This window comes from Muntiacus reevesi, chromosome 2, assembly GCF_963930625.1.
Source record: "Muntiacus reevesi chromosome 2, mMunRee1.1, whole genome shotgun sequence".
Classification (NCBI taxonomy): Eukaryota; Metazoa; Chordata; class Mammalia; order Artiodactyla; family Cervidae; genus Muntiacus; species Muntiacus reevesi.
Genome location: NC_089250.1, coordinates 95,320,547 through 95,339,846, shown reverse-complemented (window position 1 = coordinate 95,339,846; position 19,300 = coordinate 95,320,547). Strand labels below are relative to the sequence as shown.

Here is a 19,300-nt window from a genome sequence, read left to right as displayed (position 1 = left end):
TGCTTTAAAACTAGAACCCCGAATCGGACCACAGTAGCATAATTAATCTGTGTTAAGTTTTGACCTACTTAAGTTTTCTAGGAGTGGGCAAGATGATGGGAAAGAGAATGATGGTTATGTTGCATAGAGCAGAATGCTCTGCCTGCAGTTGCTTTGGAAAACTGGCCCTTAAAAAAAGAGATGTTTTAATCCACAAATATTGTCTTTTTTTCTTTTTGGATTAGATAAATGTTACTGTCTTAATCCTATTGCCCAACAGGTCCTGGCATTGTCTGCAAGATGCAGAGAGAAAAGAAAAAACTTGCACCTTGTTTAGACAATTGAGCGCAGGGTGGTTTATGGGGTTATTAGGAGGAGTAAAGAGGGCGGTGTGTCTCTTCTGCAGATCTTTTCTTAACGAGGTTAACCTGTGGCTCCTGTCTCGTCGTCCTCCTCCGCTCCTTGCAGGGGAACTTTCTGTTCTGTGAGCGCTATCCGAAGCTTCCCCGGCAAGCTCACTGAGAGATCCAACTCAAAGGGCTGCGTGTCTGTTTGAAACAGACAGAGGGAGACAGGAGCACACACGGTCAGCGGAAGATGGGGCCACGGAGTCGGCGGGGGCTGGACGCCCGCGCCGGGCTGACCTTTCCACGTGTACCCAGCACCTGCGAGGCTAGTGGGGCATTAGGTTTCTTTTTCCCAGGAGCGGGCGCGAGCCCGGAAGAGGCTGGGCGGCCGCGGGCTTAGGTCGGGGGGCTGGGAGGCCCTCCCTCAGAACACGTGCGGCCGGCGAGCGGCTGGTGCGGGGGCTGGCCTGGCTCTCCCGCCCCGGCCCGGCCCGGCCAGCGCCTCCCCAGCCAGCCGGCGGGCGCCAGGAGGGCGGCGGCGGGTCAGTCTCGGAGCTTTCCGCCGGCTTAGCCGAGCGGCCTAGCGAGCGCGCCAAGCCCGGCTGGAGCGAGCCCCAGTGCAATACTGCCCGAGCCCGGGCGGGGTCTCTGTTCTCTGGCAGAGGAGGTCCCTTGGCAGCGGGAAGCTCCCTCTCTTTCTCTCGCCGCCGCTCCGAGTCTGCGCCCTGGTGCCAGGCGCCCAGCTCGGCGCTCCCCGGTGCTCGCCCCGGCGCCCACTCATTCGCAGCCCAGCCTTCGCCGCCGCCGCCTCCCTGCTCCTCCTCCCGCGCGTCTCCCCAGCCCGCCGCGGCCATGGCGGACAGCGCCAGCGAGAGCGACACGGACGGGGCGGGGGGCAACAGCGGTGGCTCGGCCGCCATGCAGTCGTCTTGCTCGTCGACCTCGGGCGGCGGCGGCGGCGGCGGCGGCGGGGGAGGCGGCGGCGGTGGGAAGTCGGGGGGCATTGTCATCTCGCCGTTCCGCCTGGAGGAGCTCACCAACCGCCTGGCCTCGCTGCAGCAGGAGAACAAGGTGCTCAAGATCGAGCTGGAGACCTACAAACTCAAGTGCAAGGCGCTGCAGGAGGAGAACCGCGACCTGCGCAAAGCCAGCGTGACCATCGTGAGTGGCCCCCGGGGGGCGCCGCGGTGCTGACCTCCGCCCGCCCCTGGAGATGCTGCCTCCCGACCCGGGGCAGCCCCCGGGCTATTCTGGGCTTCCGAGGACCAGCAGCGAGCACACTCGCTGCCAAGACCCGCCGGCCCCGGAGGGTGGAGGGAGTGGGAGGTGTCCCTTCGGGGCCGCGCTGGTCTGCCCTCCCCGGGGTCCAGGCCCCTCGCGGGGTGCGGGAGGAGGCTGCTGGGACCCCCCCCCCCCCCCACACACACACCACCACGTTCCCTTGTCGCCCCTTGGGGAGGAGGCTCCTCCGGGAGGAGCTGGAAGCTGGCGGCGTGGCTGGGGGGGGGGGGGCGGGGTGGGACTTTTTTCAGTCCTAGTTTGCTTGAGGGGTGCGTCCAGATCGGGGAGTCCTAGGCTGAGGGAGAGGCAGGAAGCCGGGGCCTGTTCCGGGGACCTGGCCGAGAGTGCGGGGGGTGTGCAGCTGGGCTGGGCACTTGGTTGGCATTAGGACAGCGCTAGCTGGATCGCCCGGGGAGGGGGCGGGAGAGAGTGGCCGGGAATCCGGGAAGTGCAGTTTTTCTGGCCAGGATCGAGAGGGAAGGGCGGGTACCGGAGCTGATGCTCCCACCTCCGTTGGAAGTCCTTTCCCTGGGTGGGGGGTGGCGGCGGCTGTGTACTGCTGGGAGAATGCAGCATCTTGTACCGGCTTGGACAGAGCGAAGGGTATGAAGTCTGGACCGGCTGAATCCAGGGTGAAAGGGATCGGCTGACTCCCTCGCCGAGCAAGAGGGAGTTGTTGTTGTTGTTGTTGTTTTGGCGTGTGTTTGCTTCCTTGGCGGTGGAGTGTCTGTCTGGGGGATATTTTGGTTCGGCATCTAGATACTTGACGGGAGAACGGGCTGTCTGTTCTGTTTCCACCTGGTCCCCGGAGGCTCCTGCAAAGAGGATAAGATTAGGTGTGTAGGTCTCGCTTCTCGTGTAGCAGGCCTTTAGAAAGGCCACGATTAGCTGTGATGAGGCGAAACATAACTGGGAAAAGTACAGTGTGCTCTCACCTACTATCCCTGCCGGCTAGCCACATCATTAACATGCAGAATCCCCACACAGGCAACCCTGTTAGATCAAAACAGTTTCCCCAGCCCGGAGGAGAGAGGAAAATGTCCAGAAACCGAGGGGATCAATTGCCATAGTTAACTCCACAATAGCTGATTAGGTTGAACCTTAAGATGGAGAAGAAATCGTGAATTCGGGGGTGGATGGAAGATCACAACTCTGCAAAGGAAATGCGGCAAGTTTAGGATGCCCCTGTACCAGAAAGTCGTCAGTGGAGGACGGACTGTGTGTGTCCACGCGCCCCACCCCCCCACCCCGCCCCGTGCTGGCTCGCACTTGGGGACTGGATGGCATTATGAATTTGCTTAGAAAGCAGGTTTTCACCAAAGTTTCATTGTGATAGGCAGCCTAAATAGAAATTGATTGCTGAAAGACACCCCGCATGCTCCGATCCAGCTCTGGTGAATGGCATTGAAGCAATATTCAGACTGTCAAGTTCTTGAAGTGCCCTTTTGGTAGGATGGGGAGGAATTTGCAGAGGCAGCCACTTCCAAGCCTCTTCTGGAGCCTTCTTGGCTGAGAGAGATGTCTTTGGTGAGTGGAGGTTTGAGAAGAGGGGGAAGTTGGTGGAGGCAGTTTATTTAAGATTGGAGTTAGTAAATGAGAGGGTGAGTCTGGTCTCTTGGAGAATGTGAACCACTGAAAGTAGTGAAACTTGTATAAAATGGAATCTCTGACTTCTTGCATACTGTGGCAATTCAGGCTGTTTTTGTTTGGGAAGGAGGATGGCGGGGTGGAGAAACTCTGAAAGGGTTAGCTGTTTGACACTTGACCATATTAAAAGTAGGTCTGTAAATTGTACACAGACACATTCATTCCTGGTGTGTAAGATCACAGGCCACTGAACACTTGGCATGAAGAGTTGTGTGAGGTGGTGGCTTCATTGGAACTTCCCTCAACTAAAACTGACATCTCACCAAATACACTTTGTGAAAAGTTCTGCGACCTCACTGAGTCAAATTTTAAAATTGTTTTGGATGACAGCCTATAGGTACCAGAAGACTCTCCATTCTTTAATCTCTGATGAATATATTCAGGGAAATAAATAAAAAGTGCTTGTGGTGTATTGAGTTCCCTAATACTTGGCAGGTGTTACTCAGGCAAATGCAGAGGAGAGATTCCTTTGAGCGTTTTGTTGGAGTTGACTGACTTAGGACACAGATTGGGGTGAGTGGGTATGACCTTTAGGGTTTGTAATTTGGGAGGAAAAATGTGTGTGACTACATGAAGTAAGTCTGTGGATGTAAAGATTCCATTGAACAACACTGTGCCATAGTCTGTGTCAAGGTTAAGCTGCGTGAAACTTGCTGCTAGCAATCCAGGAAGTTTGTGAAAAGACTTAAATATTAAGTTAAGTGAAGGCCTTGGTAGATTTCTCACTAATTTTATTTGAAGAGAAGATGGTGCCAGAATCCTATATTTGTCTTCATGGCTCTTACTAGTAACTCTAATTATGATATTAACTTTAATATTTTTGAGCACAGAAGTTGATTGTAGATGTCTTTTCCTTGCTGATCATCTACACCCTGGGAAGAGAGAGGGGTTGCTTTTGGGGGCGGGGGTAGTTTTAGTTTAGCAGCAAACTTAAGCAGAAGGTACCAGGAAAATACTCCCTGCCCTTCCTCCCCTCCTCCATTATCAACATCCGCCACCTGAATGGTGCGTTTGTTACAACCTATGAACCAACATTGAAACAACATAATCACCCAAAGTCTATAGGGTTCACTCTTGGTGTGGTACATTCTATCAGTTTGGGCAAGTGTACAATGAATTGTAGCACCATGATAGTGTACAGAGCAGATCCCGTCCATAAAAATCCCCCGTGCTCAGCCTTTTCATCCCTCACTAACCCCTGGCCACCATCAATCTTTTTTCTGTCTTCCATCAGTTGAGTTGCTCAGTCATGTCCGACTCTTTGCAACCCCATGAACTGCAGCATGCCAGGCTTCCCTGTCCATCACCAACTCCTGGAGCTTGCTCAAACTCATGTCCATGGAGTCAGTGATGCCATCCAACCACCTCGTCCTTTGTCGTCCCCTTCTCCTCCTGCCTTCAATCTTTCCCAGCATCAGGGTCTTTTCCAGTGAGTCAGTTCTTTACATCAGGTGGCCAAAAGCATAGTTTTACCTTTTCCGGAAAGTCATATAGTTGGAATCATTCAATCTGTAGCCTTTTCAGATGGGCTTCTTTCACTTAGTAAGATGCATCTAAGTTTCCTCCCTGTTTCTTCCTGGCTTGGTAGCTCATTTCTTTTTTCTTTCTTGGCTGCACTGAGTCTTTGTTGCAACACATAGGCTTCTCTAGTTGAGGTACAGGCTTAGTTGCCTGCAGCATGTGGGATCTTAGTTCCCTGACCAAGGATTGAACCCACGTCCTGTGCATTGGAAGGTGGATTCTGAACCACTGGGCCACCAGGGAAGTCCCTCCTTTCTTTTTAACATTGAATGATATTTCTTTGACTATACCACAGCTTACTTATCCATTTACCTACTGAAGGACTTGGTGGCTTCCAAGTTTTGGCAGCTGTGAATGAACCTGGAGTACACTTCTGTGTGCATATTTTGGGGGTAGACAGAAGGTTTCTGCTCATTTGGGTAAGTAGGGAGGAGCTAATTGCTGGTAGTATGGTGAGAGTATCTTCATTTTGTAAAGAAACTGCCAAACTTTTTGGAGTGACTACCATTTTGCATGCCCACCAGCAGTGATGAGAGTTCCTGTTGCTCCACATCTTTGCTAGCATTTGGGTGTTATCTGTCTTGGATTTTGTCCATCCTAGTAGGTGTGTAGTGATATCTCATTATTGGGCCCTCATTTTTTAAGCCAAGTCCAAAGGCCAATAGAAGTTCTTAACCAGCAGTCATTTCTGTCTCTTTTGGTATGTAGGTGCTTATTCTAGTTAAGCTTCCCTTTTAATAAAGGACCGGTTTCATGGTCTGTGTTCTCCACATCTGTATGATAGAGGTAAACATCATCTGTGGGGAAGAATCAACTGTACAAGGCCTTTCATCCTTGTCTACAAGTGTCCACTGCCACAGCTTTCCCCTGGTGTGTTTTATTTGGGTTAGTGGTGGAATGGAATGTTTTGGGTGATTATCCGATTTCTCCCAGTAAATCAGCAGTGGAGCCAGACTGCTGATTATCAATCATAACTTCTTCTTTGGAGTGGAGAAAATAAGCAAAACAAAACAAAAATTGCTCAGTTACACTGTTGAGTAGCTTTTAGACGTTAGGCTTGATCTTTCTGACTTGTCCTGTGGGTTAAAATGTAATAGGAGATTATCTGAGTCAACATAGTGAGAGGAATCCAGGGGTCGTGGTCTCTGAGAAGATGAAATGCAATTGTGGGCAGTAATTGAATGGCTTCTAAGTTCTGGACTAGTTTCTCAAAGTATAAGCAGGGTCTTATTCCTGGATGCTAGTTCACCAAGGTGTGTTTTCTGGACCAGCTCAGATCTTTGCCATATGTTTGGTTTGGAAGTAAAGGCCCATGACAAATTACTAGAGTTTAAGTGTCTTTTTCTGTCTATAATATTAGTCTTTCATTCTAGAAGTTGAGGGAAACAGGAATACAAAGATCTTTTGAAGTTATAGCAGAAAAGCATGTTGGTATGGTATTTAGATTAGAAAACTTGGCTGTTTTAAATATCAACAGCGTAAAAAATAAATAAATAAATAAATCTCAACAGTGTAACAATTTCATTAACCAATAAAAGCTACCATATAGTTAATGTTGTGGATTTCATATTATTTACTCTGGATGCCCAATACACTATTTTCCATTTCTTAAGATTTTGTTTTTGGCAGATTATGAAGCTGTCAGATCAACATTGCCCTTATAAAAAGGTGTAGTGTGTGACTTTTTTTTTTCCTTGCTTTAATTTTTTTTTTCCCTCTTAGATTTTAGTGAAAGTACCCAACTTTAGACGCAACTTTGAGAAAAGTATGATCTCACAGTTAGGTCTGGTTATACACAAATCCAGTCTTCTTACAGAGGCTATTCTTAGATTTCTTCTGTGTGTTTCATATAAACTCTTTGTATTTGATTTTTTAAAAAGCCCTACAAAAGTGTAGAGGAGGTCCAGACAGTCTTTTCTAGTGCTTTTATTTATTTTGCTGAGGATGGGGAATAGTTCAGAGAATCTCCAATATCTGGTTTGTGGTGACTCTTGTTCAAGACCAGAGACACTGGTCTGGAGCAAAAATCTGAAGGAACTGTTGCGTGCTCACAGACTTTCAATGACTTCCATTGCCCTCTGGCTCCAGGTGAACTTTTTGTGGTTTACCAGGCTCTCTCTGATCTGGCCCCTGCTTGCTTCAGAGACACACCCCTCACATTCTCAAAGCTCTCACTCTACTGAACTGCCAGCTCCTGAATCTCAGTAGGTTTCTCTGGCTTCTCTAAGGTGTACCTCCTGCCCTTAAATGTCCTTCCCTACCTTTCACCCTATAAATCCAAGCAGACTGTACTTCCTTCTGACCTCCGTGTGCGCTAGTACTGCCTCTTTGCCAGCCACATGCTGGGTTAGTTGCCCATTCATGAGACCGCTTCCTCTCCATCTCCAGGCCCCCAGCATGTAGGTCTCCCCTTTGGGAGCAGAATTTGCCTTGTTCACTTCCATTCTTTGGTCCCTGGCATGCAGTAGACACTCAAGGGTATGTTGGGCTGACCTCAGAGGCATTAAGTGATGAGGTGTTTTTGTTTTGTTTTGTCCTGGGCGAGGGAGCCAAGACAGTCTCCAATGCTTATGCTCCTAGAGCTGCTCTCCTAACTGTGTCAACAGCAAACACCATCTTCGCCATCCTTGTGTGGATGAATGGATACACTGTATACTTTGGCGGACCACCTCAATTAGTGTATGTCCCAAACCTTTGCCTTCCTGTTATGGGTGATACTGTAGGCAACCTTGTAGCACATACCTAGGCATTCCTGATACCTTTTCACCTCTCAAAGGGGAATAGTGTCGTTGGGTTCACTTTCCAAGGGTTGTTTGAGCAAGGCTTAGAGGAGAAAGTGGCTCTGTCGGAGGGGTTCAGATTTGCCACTTCCATTTTGTTGATGGTGACAGGTCACTCCAGGCATTCCTCATAACCTTATTTAATGTTGAAATGCCCCATGGCTGCTTCTGGAAAAACAACCTGTGGGCCATCGTGGGGAGGAGGTACCAGTGCAAATAGCAGGCACCTGAAGCTCCATTTGGGGCGGTATCTGCAAACCGATTGGGGAGATTTGTTGAATCCTGGTGGATTTCCATATGTGGTTTGCAGGGTGGATTTTGGGAGGTTGATAGTGTCACACAGTGTGTACTTGCATTCTTGTTTTCTTCCTCAAATCATGCATTGCAGCATTTACTCCTAGAAATGCTAATCTGAGACTTGAGGTTCATACAGCCAGGTTGAGTAAGAAGTAAGGTCACCTTCTTTGTTCCCTCATGTACTTTGTCTCTTAGTGGGTAGGTGTTGCTTTTTGTTTTCAATCACAGGCAGTTAGTTGCTTTTACTAATAGATGGATTGAATGATCGTCAGGGCTGGTGATCTCGGGTTCAGGGTGTTCCTGCTCAGTGGTGGTTGAAATTTTCCTGACAGGGAAACGAATGCTCTGGAAAGTATTTCTAATAGTCAGGATCTTGGAGAGGTATTAACTTGCAGACTCTTCCTACCTCCTCAAGGCTATCAGATTTTCTTACCTTTTATGCTTGTCAAGTCCACAGATGTATATTTTATCCCAGTGCTCCAGCTCATAAATTGCAAATATCACTTTGTGTAGGTGTTCTCTTTTAGGGAGAACTAACAAAGGGTTAATAGTTTGATGGTTGTTTAGAATGAATTCACCCCCTTACTTATTATTCGTCCCTAGATCTGAGGCATGGAGTGCAGATTAGCACTTAAAATTCATTTTCATACTCACTTGTTTAACGCTGAGAAATTTTCACCTCTTCAGTAAGGGACAGAATGGTGTGTCATAAATACAGCCTACAACAGGCAGGATTCAACCTCCAAGTACTTGGGAACTGCTTACTGGGTTCCCAGAAGGAATGTAAAGGCTTCAGCAGGATTGCACTTGACTGGTGTTCAGCTTGGCCCTGGCTGGTTGCGGCAGGGAATTCAGAGCAGAGAGAACTGGCCTTCCCTCTCCATCACTTTGCAGCCCAGAGAGCTGTGAGGTGCGGAAATAACCAACATACAAGTGGAAGCCAGAAAGGCGGTCCAGGCTGACTGGTGCCAAGGTTCCAAGAAGGGCTGGCTTACCTTCCACCTTCCAAAATAAAGTTCATCTCTTTTGGTGAATACCTTTAAGGGAAACAATGTGTCATATTCACTCACAGTTTAATTAGCTGAGAGTTTATTTTCTAAGGCAGCGATAGAACTGTTGCTCAATTTGTCTGTGTCCAGGTGGCACTGAAAGGCTTTTTGTTTGTTTTAAATTTTCTTTTAATATGGTGATGATTGAAAAGAAATGTCAGTGATGTTTTTAATTTCATAATTTACATCTGCCCATAGACAGAAATTATCTGGGTGGTTTTTTCATCTATTCCTATTACACTCTGGGGCCCACCCACTTTCCTTACACAGACATTATTGCATGGACCAAATTTCTTAAATCTTTCATGGAAACTGTGAAAACAAAGATTTCTTAAGGTTAAAATGGATTAGAGATGCTAGTTTATGGGCAGTTGCAAACTCCGGTTTTGTAAAAAAACAGTGTTGATGGATGGGATAATCTTGCACGCATCTGTTCCAGATCAGACCAGCCTCCACGGGTGCCAGGTGTGTGTCCCGAGTGAGCGGGTTAACACCCTCCAGGGCATCTCGGGCCACTTGGGATCAGATGAGGCCATTTGGTACTGAGAAGCAGAGCTGGGATATTCAGCCAGACAGACGTAAGTCATAATTCAAAAAAGTTTTCCATAGAAGGAAAGAGGAAAGTGAAAGAATGAAAACAGCATGGACTAAGGGTGAGGTAAGGGAAGTTCTTAGAAATCTAGTACCTGCATTAAACCCTTCATGTGTTTATTTCACTAGTGAACAGAGTCTTGGGCAGTCAAGGTTTTTTAATTAGAAGAGCTAAAATAGTCCTGAGAGAAAAATTATTTGGTGTTGTAATTATAGAAAGAGCTTCTCAACTTATGAAATTATTTGCCTATAAACAATGTTTTCTTTTTTTTTTTTCCAGTTATCTTAAGTAGTTACTCATGTAATAACTTTTATTCTACTGAGATTTTTTTGTTTGGGTTTTTTTTTTTTTTTGGTTCGTCACTAGGCAGGCCTTAATTTATCTAAACAAAGACATTTGCTAAAAGTCAAAATATTGTGTCTCTGCTTCATTTAGTAACCTCTGATTATAGAAGCACAAAAATTTGAGAGAGAAAAAAATTGGCTGGTTTTAATGTCTTTGTTAACCAAAGATTACAATTTTAAGTGTATATGCTATAAAGTAGCAGTTTGGACTTCTTTCAGTCCAAGTAACTACCTGATAAGGTGCCATGTCTTTTGAAAAGCATTATTAACTGTTGCACATCATTTTAAACCTTGAGTGCATGTAGCTTATTATTTTGAAGTACTGAAGATACAATGACATTTTTTTGGTTGTAATATATACACAATGTAAGTGTTGCCCCTTGAACCATTTTTAAGTGTATGATTCAGTGACATTAGTTACATTTACAGTGTTGTGCCGCCATTACCACTATCCATTTCCAGAACTTTTTCAACATCCCAAGCAGAAACTGTTTACATTAAACAGTAACTCTTCATTTCCCTCCTACCTCCAGCCCCTGGTAACCTCTATTTCTAGTTACTTTAAACTTTTTTTTTTTTTTTTTAATTTTTAAAGAAACAATGGAGTCTGGTGTGCAAAAGCAGCTAGCTTCTTTTTCTTGTCTTGGTGTTGAAGTTGTGAATTAGGACCTAAAGCTTTAATTAAAATGCTGTTGATAGTGCTCGATTCGGCAGCACATATACTAAAATGCTGTTGATATCTTGCTCCAGCTTCAATTTTTATTGCCTCTTGGCTAATCCGTATCTGGTTCTTTTTGGCCATTTAGCCAACATATGGCACCCTAGCTCTAGGCTCCACACCATAGGTCTGAATCTGCTCTCAAGAGTGGGCACCCAGATGTGGAGAACTCGGGAGGGACTAATGCACAGGGAAGGCTTGTCTTCTGGGAAAGAGAAAGGATTTAGCCCTAGCACCTTGTAGATGATGTTTGCCATTTAAAGAAAAAAAAAATCTTATGTTTAATTTCCTTGATAGCATTTCAGATAAACCATACTTTAAGAAAGTCTGAAAAAGCAAAAAAAAAAAAAAAAAGCTTGAAATTCTTCCTTATCAGCATTGAACTACTTGCAGGTAGTTTTGTGTTGCTATGACAACTGCTTATGTTTACCCAGTGCTTACTATGGCGTGGGTGCTTATATCCTGATTTAATCCACACCACTGATGTGTAGTCTTAGAGATTTGCAAATTTACACCCAGAGACGTTCTACAACTTGCCTGAGGACCTATGGCTAGAACTGGAACTCTGACCTCAGAGTTTAAGCGCATAAACAAATTTATGAACAGTTGTGTCTTTACCCTGCTGGGGGCATTTTCCTCTTAGTTGTGTTCCCACACTGTGGCGTTCCTTCATTTAGAGTAGCCAGGGCTGCCCCGTTCTGCCGCACATTCCCAGGATGCCAGCCCAGGCCTCAGGGAGTGTTTCCAGGGTTGCAGACTCTCTGCTTTGGAAGAGAAACAACGATAGAGAGGATGCCTTCAGTGAGTGGGGTGTGCAGACTTTCTGACGGCTGGCCTCCAGTGTGGGCCTGGGTCTGCTGCACCCCTCACCCTGTCTCGTGTTACCGCGGAATGTGCCACCTCTGCTGATAGCTCTGCCATCGGGGCCCCCCTCCTCCACTCTCCTGCCTCATCCCAGGCTGGAACCAGTCTCTTTATACTTAAGTTATAACCTCTACTTAAAAATAGTCTGACGAGCACAAGAGAAGTGGATTTTTTTCAGCCACTGTATTGATCACCTGCTGTATGCCAGGCAATGCGCCCCAGATAGCAGCTGCAAGGAGAGCTGGTGGCGGGCCCCCGACTCAGGCCGGGAGAGGGCCCGCAGTCACGGAGGGCTCTCTCTCTCAGGAGGTGTTATAGAAGTGAGAACCTGAAAGATGAAGTTCATCTAGGCGCAGGCGGGAGTGGTGGAAGGAGGAGGCATTTCGTGAATGTGGGGAAAGAAAGGAAAGTGTGGGGAGGGGGGTGAGCAGGGCCTGGCTGACTCTGTTCTTGGGTCCCGTCTGGGGGCTGATGACAGAAGTGGGCAGGGAGGAGGAAACAGTTGGAACGTTTCTGGATGTTCATAATCTGCTCTGGCTGCTTAGTGGAGACATTTGTGTTTTCCTTCTAAACTACTGGAAGACAGTACTATGTTATTTGTCATCTATAAGACGACCCGTCTTATCCCATGGTAATAACAGTTAAGTACTTCGGTCTCGCTCCGTACCTGGCACGGTTCTAAAATACCGTGCCAGGCACTGTGAAAGATGAATTTCAGGGCCTCACTTGATTCTCACTGCAACCCCTTTGCTGCCTCTGATTCCCAGATGAAGAAGCAAGGTGGAGCAGCCTCAGCGTCCTGGCCTAGGGTGCAGTGAGCGGCGGGACAGTGATTTGAGCCAGGTAGTCAGTCTGTGATGGTAGCTTGCCCAGCGCATAAAACCCTGCCATTTGAAGCCTCATTTGCCTTTTTCCACAGTCTTAGCACAGCCACTGCTCAGTCAAGGTCATGGAGTTTATTTGGGGGATGTCCAAGTTTACTTTGGATAAACTCGCTAATGGAGTATAACATACAGTAAAGCAGGGGTCCCCAACTTCTCGGCCCTGGACCAGTACAGCAGCAGCATTAGATTAGAAATACAGTGCACAGTAAATGTAATGCGCTTGAATCATCCCCAGACCAACCCCTCCCCCCCAACCCCCACCACCCTGGCGCTTTGGAAAAATTGTCTTCCACGAAACCTAGTCCCTGGTGCCAAAAAGGTTGGGGACCACGGCAATAAAGTCCCCAAGCTTTGAAAGCACAAACTGATGCAGAAGTGCTCAGTGAATTTACCTGTAAATTCACCAGTGTAAATCACTACCCCACTTAAGATGCATGCTAGTATCAGCACCCCCGACACCCCCCAAAGTTCCCTTGTACTCTGTTCCACTCACCACACCCCCAAAGTGACTTGTTCTTACCTCTAACACTGAGGATTAATTTTTTGCTTCTTTTTGAACTTTATATTATAAGTAGCTTTATACAGAATGTATTTTGTGTGCGTGCAGATTCTCTGATTTCACATCCTAGTTACCACATTGACTGATATTAGACGGCATCCGTGTTACCTGTGGCAGTGGTCCTTTGCTGCAGCTGCACCATATTCCACTGTGGAATTGCCTTTAGTTTCGCTTTGCCCTTTGCGTAGCCCCACCTCCTTCCCTGGTGTTGATCACTGGACATTGGGAGGCAGCACAGGCCCTACAGAATGAGGCTTCCAGTTAGTTGAGGTTCTAGCTACATTGCTAGTTCGTTATGCTGCCCTCAGAGCCTTTGAGCCTCCATGGACTTATCTGGTAAAACCACAGTCTCTAGGGTTAATACCAGTCTTGCTTCTACCCACTGTCTTTATGAGGATCAGATGAAACAGTGCACGTCAAAGTGTTTTGATAATTTGTGAATTATTCTTGTAGAAAATGATATTAAAGATGATTTGTAAACACCCACCCCACACATGTACATACATACTTTCTCTTGTTCTCCAAAATGTGCTTCAGAATCAAAGGTGTTCTTGATAACCCTGTTTATATGTAATAGGATGGTGCAAAATTGTCTGAATTGCTGAGAGGGGCCGATCTCTCTGGAGACCTCAGGCTGGGGAGCTCTGCAGTCTGACTTCTCAGGGCCTGTGTTTTTCTGGTGCTTGGGGATGCCTGGGGGCTCGGCTCATTTCCTGGGGTTTCGGTGAGTCAGGATAAAACCCGCCTGTGTGGCTGTGCATAAGTAATGAGAGGCAATCCAGCTTCCTAAAAGATCCATTTTTTCTTATAGGCCAGTTGTCGGGCTCTTTCCATTATTTCATGAAGAAAGACCCAATGTACACCTTTGCCCAGTTTTCTGCCTTTAGCGCCGTGGGCAGCAGGCAGACAGCCTGCTTCTCTGTCGTGTGACTTTTGACCCTTTTCCATGGGGGTGTGGGTTCCAGAGGGTGGACTTTGATGGCTGAGACATGCGTTCCACTCCTGCTTAGCGGCTGCTCTGAAGCACAGAAAGCACAAGAGGACTCTTTGAAGCTGCCCGACTTTGCAGGCTCGCAGTGCCCTTGTGCTGGAGGGACCGCCCTGGGCTCCCAGGTCTGCAGTGGTCTGTGGAGGTCTGTGGTGGGACTGTTTTTCTGTCTGTTGCCTCTGGCTATCTCTGTAGCAGTAGCAATGGCAGCCTAGGGGTTTTGCAAAGGTTGAAGGAACTGCTTTTCACCAGGGTACTGTTGGGGTTTTAGTGCCCTGGTGTGAAGGCTTTTGGTTGTGATGAGAGGGGCAGGAAGACAGCCAGTGTATTTCAGCAAGTCATGAACGAGTCGGAGTAAGCCTTCTGGGAGCCAGGCATGCCCGTCCCTTCTCACCTGTCTGCTCCAGCCTAGGCTTCCTGGGGTCTCTTGGTTTCTCCCTGCCTCCTTCCCAGGCTACTTGGGGGGGCTGCCTGTCAGATTCTTTCAGGTTGAAGGAGATCAGCATTGATGACTTCGAATCCCTGATTTGTATCGTTCCTTCTTGGCCCCGTGCCTTGCAGCTCTGGGTCCTTGGAACCCAGTGGGGGATGTGAAGAGGCACCTGGAATGCGCCTGCCAGCCCACATGTGAAAGCCAGTAGGCCGCGCTGCCTCTCCTAAGTCCGGTGCATTCTTGTTCTCAAATTCCCATGGGTTCCACTGCTCCCCCTTTTCTGTTCTTGGACTTTAAGTTGATGTGTTGTAGATTAGCATCCTCCATAAGTCTGTCTGTGTGAATCATCCCTTTTTTCCTTTTATTCATTAACTCTTCTATTTTTCCACACCGGGGTTCTTGGAGACAGCTTGGTATAATGAAGACTAGGAAACCAGATAGGGTTGCCGCATTCAGCAAAAATATAAGATGAGGAGCCATGTTTAAATTTCAGGTAAATGATGAGTAGTTTTTTAGGGTATATGTGTTCCCACTATGGAACATATATGTACTAAATGGAATATATATGTACTAAAAAATTTATTTGTAGTATATCTGAAATGCAGACCTAACTGGGTGTCTTGAGATGTTAGTTTCCCAACCTGGGATGGAGCCTGACCCTCCTGCATTGGAAGGATACAGTCTTAACTGCTGGACTGTCAGGGAAGTCCCTGGGCATCTTGTATTTTACCTGGAAATCCTGAAACCCCTAATGTTTATTTATTTTTAAATCTTAAATAGGTTTTGACTTTATTTTTTTATATAAATTTATTTATCTTAATTGGAGGCTAATTACTTTACAGTATTATAAGTGATTTTGCCATACATTGACATGAATCCCCCATGGGTGTACATGTGTTCCCCATCCTGAACCCCCCTCCCACCTCCCTCCGCATTCCATCCCTCTGGGTCATTCCAGTGCACCAGCCCCAAGCACCCTGTCTCATGCATCGAACCTGGACTGGCGATTCGTTTCACATATGATAATATACCTGTTTCAGTGCCTTTCTCCCAAATCATCCCACCCTCGCCCTCTCCCACAGAGTCCAAAAGACTGTTCTATACATCTGTGTCTCTTTTGCTGCCTCGCTTATAGGGTTATCGTTACCATCTTTCTAATCTCCATATATATGCATTAGTATACTGTATTGGTGTTTTTCTTTCTGGCTTGCTTCACTCTGTATAATAGGTTTCAGTTTCATCCACCTCATTAGAACTGATTCAAATGTATTCTTTTTTTTTTTTTTCAAATATATTCTTTTTAATGGCTGAGTAATATTCCATGGTGTGTACGTACCACAGCTTTCTTATCCATTCATCTGCTGATGGACATCTAGGTTGCTTCCATGTCCTGGCTATTATAAATAGTGCTGCAGTGAACACTGGGGTACACGTGTCTCTTTCAATTCTGGTGAAACCCTAAGATTTAGAAAAAAAAAATCTCAGTTCTGCTCCTCCCTCCCTCTGTGATCACATGGCATCTTACCTGACCCCTAAGCCACCGTATCTTCTCTCAGAAGGGCTCATGGTCTCTTAGCACTCAGGTTTGAGGGATAACTGATGAGGCTCATGAAAGCCCTCAGGACACATTCAGTATCTTCCTTTTCTGCCTTTATGCAGTGACAGTGGTTTGCTTCTTGCCTATCTTCCTTTTCCTCCTCTCCTCCCCTGTGAAGCCAGCCCATTGTCCTCTCCTTTAGTGTGACCATTTTTTTTTTTTTTTTTTTTTTTTTACTGTGCCGCTGGCATGCAGGATCCTAGTTCTCCGACCAGGGATGAAACCCATGCTCCCTGCAGTGGAAGCGCAGGGTCTGAACCACTGGACTACCTAGTGTGGCTTTTTGGGTCTTCTCAGGGTATCAGCTCCTCTCCTTCCTCAAGCTGCTCTGAATTCGCTTTCACTTTTTCTGTCCTTCCTCTACCAGCTTCCTTTTTTCTTTTTTCCTGGAAGCCGACTTTGACCGTATGTCTCAAGTAGCTCCCTTTATTTGGCCGCATGTTACCAACCCTCTTGTTCAGTCCCTCCTTTCCTTCTGAGCCTATAGTGACTCAGGGAGAATGGGACCCTTTGGCCTCACTGGGAGACCAGGCAGCACTCACATATCCTTTTGGGTCGTTGGTCTTCTCCTTGGTTTGCTGAGATGGCTTATTGAGAATTCAGGGGTTGCAGGCTGGCAGGCTGCCTTTGGCCCACAGGTGAGTGGTTTGGCTTCAGATTTTGGAAAGCCCTTGGAAAGAGAGGTCTTAGGGAAGGAAAGGCATGGATGCTCTCACCTGCCTTGGGCAAACCTCCCTGTCAGCTTCCCAGGCTGATTCATTTTGTGCCCCGATGGTACTTGGGTTTGACACTGCTGAGCTCTGCTGCAGGTAATGACTGATGCAGCTAGTGTGCAGTCCTTCGTTGAGCTCTTGAAACAAAGCCACAGGGCACAGCTGGTGCAAATTTACAGATTGGAAGAGCAGAGGTGGAGAGACGTTACCTTGCCAGAGTCATTGGATTGGCAACCCAGCGCCGCAGCCCTTGTTCTGAACCACTGTGTTGTATTTCTGTGACAAGGTGCAGCTGTGAGGGTCTATGAAATTCCTTGCAGGAGCTCAGAGTAGACTAGAGCACAGTTTGCTTGTCTTTTAGATTCATAATCTCAAGTCCTTGCCCTAGATTCTATATTCTTAGGTAGTGAATCCTTAGATTCTGTCTCCTCTCAAGGATCATTCTTCTTTTTCATTTCCTGAAAACCGGGTTCACATCTTAGTGGGTGTTGAGCCACAAGACAAAGCCAAGTCAGTGATCCACAGAAGGAAGGAATTATTTGCAGCAAGTAAGGAGAACACGTGGGATCTTCCCCAAAGCAGTGACTCCCCAGTAGCAAAACTGGGGAAGTTTTAAGATAAGAGTACATGCATGTTCAGGGCTTCCCAGGTGGCTCAGAAGGTAAAGGATCTTATCTGCCTGCCAATGCAGGTGATCCAGGTTCCATCCCTGGGTCAGGAAGATCCCCTGAAGGAGGAAATGGCAACCGACTCCAGTATTCTTGCCTGAAAAATGCTATGGACAGTGCAGCCTGGCGGGCCATGGTCCATGGGGCCGCAAAGAACCAGACACAACTTAGCGACTAAACAACAACAACATTTATACTTGTCAAGGGGCTGGGGCAGAGGATTCAGTGTAGAATTGGGGCGAAGTTTAACAAGAGTCTAAGCTTTGGTTGATTCAAGTTGTGAGGGTCAGAAAAGATCAGCTTCATCATTCCATCTTCCACTGGGTTGAGGCCTTTGTTCTTGCAAAACTCAAAGATCAGTATCAGATTGTAATATATATCCCTCAAGGAGGAACTGGGATTCTGTATATCGCTGGATTGTTGTTTCTTGACTGCTTTCCCTTTGTTCCTGCTTCTCTCACTTCGCTTAAGATCTTTAATTACTGAGACCTGTTCAAGTAAGGTCCTGTGTATGGCCAGGCTTAGATCTCAGAGTGGCTTAAGCCAAAAATGGCTTCTGTTATGTTAAGAGAGCCGTGGCTGGTTCTGTTTCTCCAGGAACCCCCTACTCTTATATGCATACACTGTAAAGATGTTTCCAAGAGTTTTCTCTTTCTGTGCCTGGCTTCTTTATAAATGATTAGGTATCCTTGGCATTCATTTAAGTAAGTTGAGTTTTGGGGCACCTACTAAGTGCCAGCTATATGCTTGAGATGTCCTTTGAGGAGCGAGGCAGGGTGTAAGTAGTGAGTGAGTGCCCTGCCCTGGGTGGAGGACATCCAAAGCCCAAGAAGACTTTGTGAAGGACCTCAGAGGCTGCTAGGAGACTGGTGAGAAAGTGATGACCATAGCATGGTTGAAGAAAGATGGAACCCGTTTAGGGTCCACACAGAAAATAGACCCTGTAAAGTAGGAGGGAGAGAATTTAATCTGGGGAGTTGGTTATCCTACTGGTAGAGTCGCTGAGAATAGAACTCACCAGGAGGTACAGTGAGACAGCCCAGGGGATTGGAGCAGCAGGACACCACTCCTCTGGAGGATAAAGGGTGGAGGTGGTGTTATCAGAGCCCAGGGCAGGGGTCACTCAGAGCTGGAACCACGAGGGTCTTGAGACCAGAATGCTGCCCAAGGTGGGGAGAGGAAGGGAGAAATGCCCCCACCCTCCCTCCGTCCAGCCTCCAGCCTCTTGCCTGTGCTTTTCATTGGCTGAATTTGGCTGGAAGCCTGGAAGTCTCTGACTTGAGGGAGCAGGGAGATAAAGCCTGCAGAGGTTTCCCCCCTTCCTTGCGGAGCAGGACAAGGGCAGTGCAGGACTCTTGGGCCAGACCAATGCAGGACTGGCTCAGCAGAAATGAAAGTGCAGTGATGACGGTCGATTGGGGTGTTTGCTGAACGCTTCACAGATGACAGGATGTTGGAGGACTCGGAGGTTCTCGTTCCCTCTGGAGGAGGTGAGGGAGCGAAGGGCGTTCCAGGGAGGAGGACCTGCATGGACGAAGGCCCGGCAGCCAGAACCGCAGGCTCCACTTGCAGCGTCGCAGGCGACTCCGAGAGGCTGCAGGGGTGCCTGTGGTCTTGTTCCTGTCCCTCTTTCTTCTGCCTCAGAAGCCACTTTCCCAGAGTGCTTTCTCCCATCCATGTTCTCATTTATGACTGACGTGACTTTGACACAGGGAAAGCCTGGGTGGGCAGCTCTGCACCCCAAATATCCTTAAGACCCACTGCCTCCTTCACAGAACACACATGCTTTCACAGTGCTCACACCTAGGGTGCGTCACAAGTCCCAGACAGCAGCAGCTCAGGGCTGATGCGAGTTACCTCTGATGCCTGGGACCCATCGCGCCCCCAGGGCTCTGATGAAGATGCAGATGCTTGGGAGGAGACAGAGCTGTTCTTGTTAGTGACTTTCAGAGACTTGTCTCCGAGCCCTGAATGGCTGGCACGCAGTCATGCTGTTAGAATACGTTTCTCACATCCCCCTGCTGTGAAATTCGTTTTTT

At 47.5% G+C, this 19,300-nt stretch overlaps 1 protein-coding gene across 1 annotated transcript in view; it reads left to right on the top strand.

Annotated features, from left to right (window-relative positions):
* The first annotated feature begins 798 nt into the window (after positions 1-798).
* The window catches only part of CCDC6 (coiled-coil domain containing 6), a 107,396-nt gene continuing 88,894 nt past the window's right edge, over positions 799-19,300 (top strand). The window contains exon 1 of the mRNA XM_065922388.1: positions 799-1,487. Within this exon, the coding sequence (XP_065778460.1) occupies positions 1,179-1,487 (309 nt within the window). The 5' untranslated portion in view covers positions 799-1,178. The remainder of the gene's footprint in view (positions 1,488-19,300) is intronic.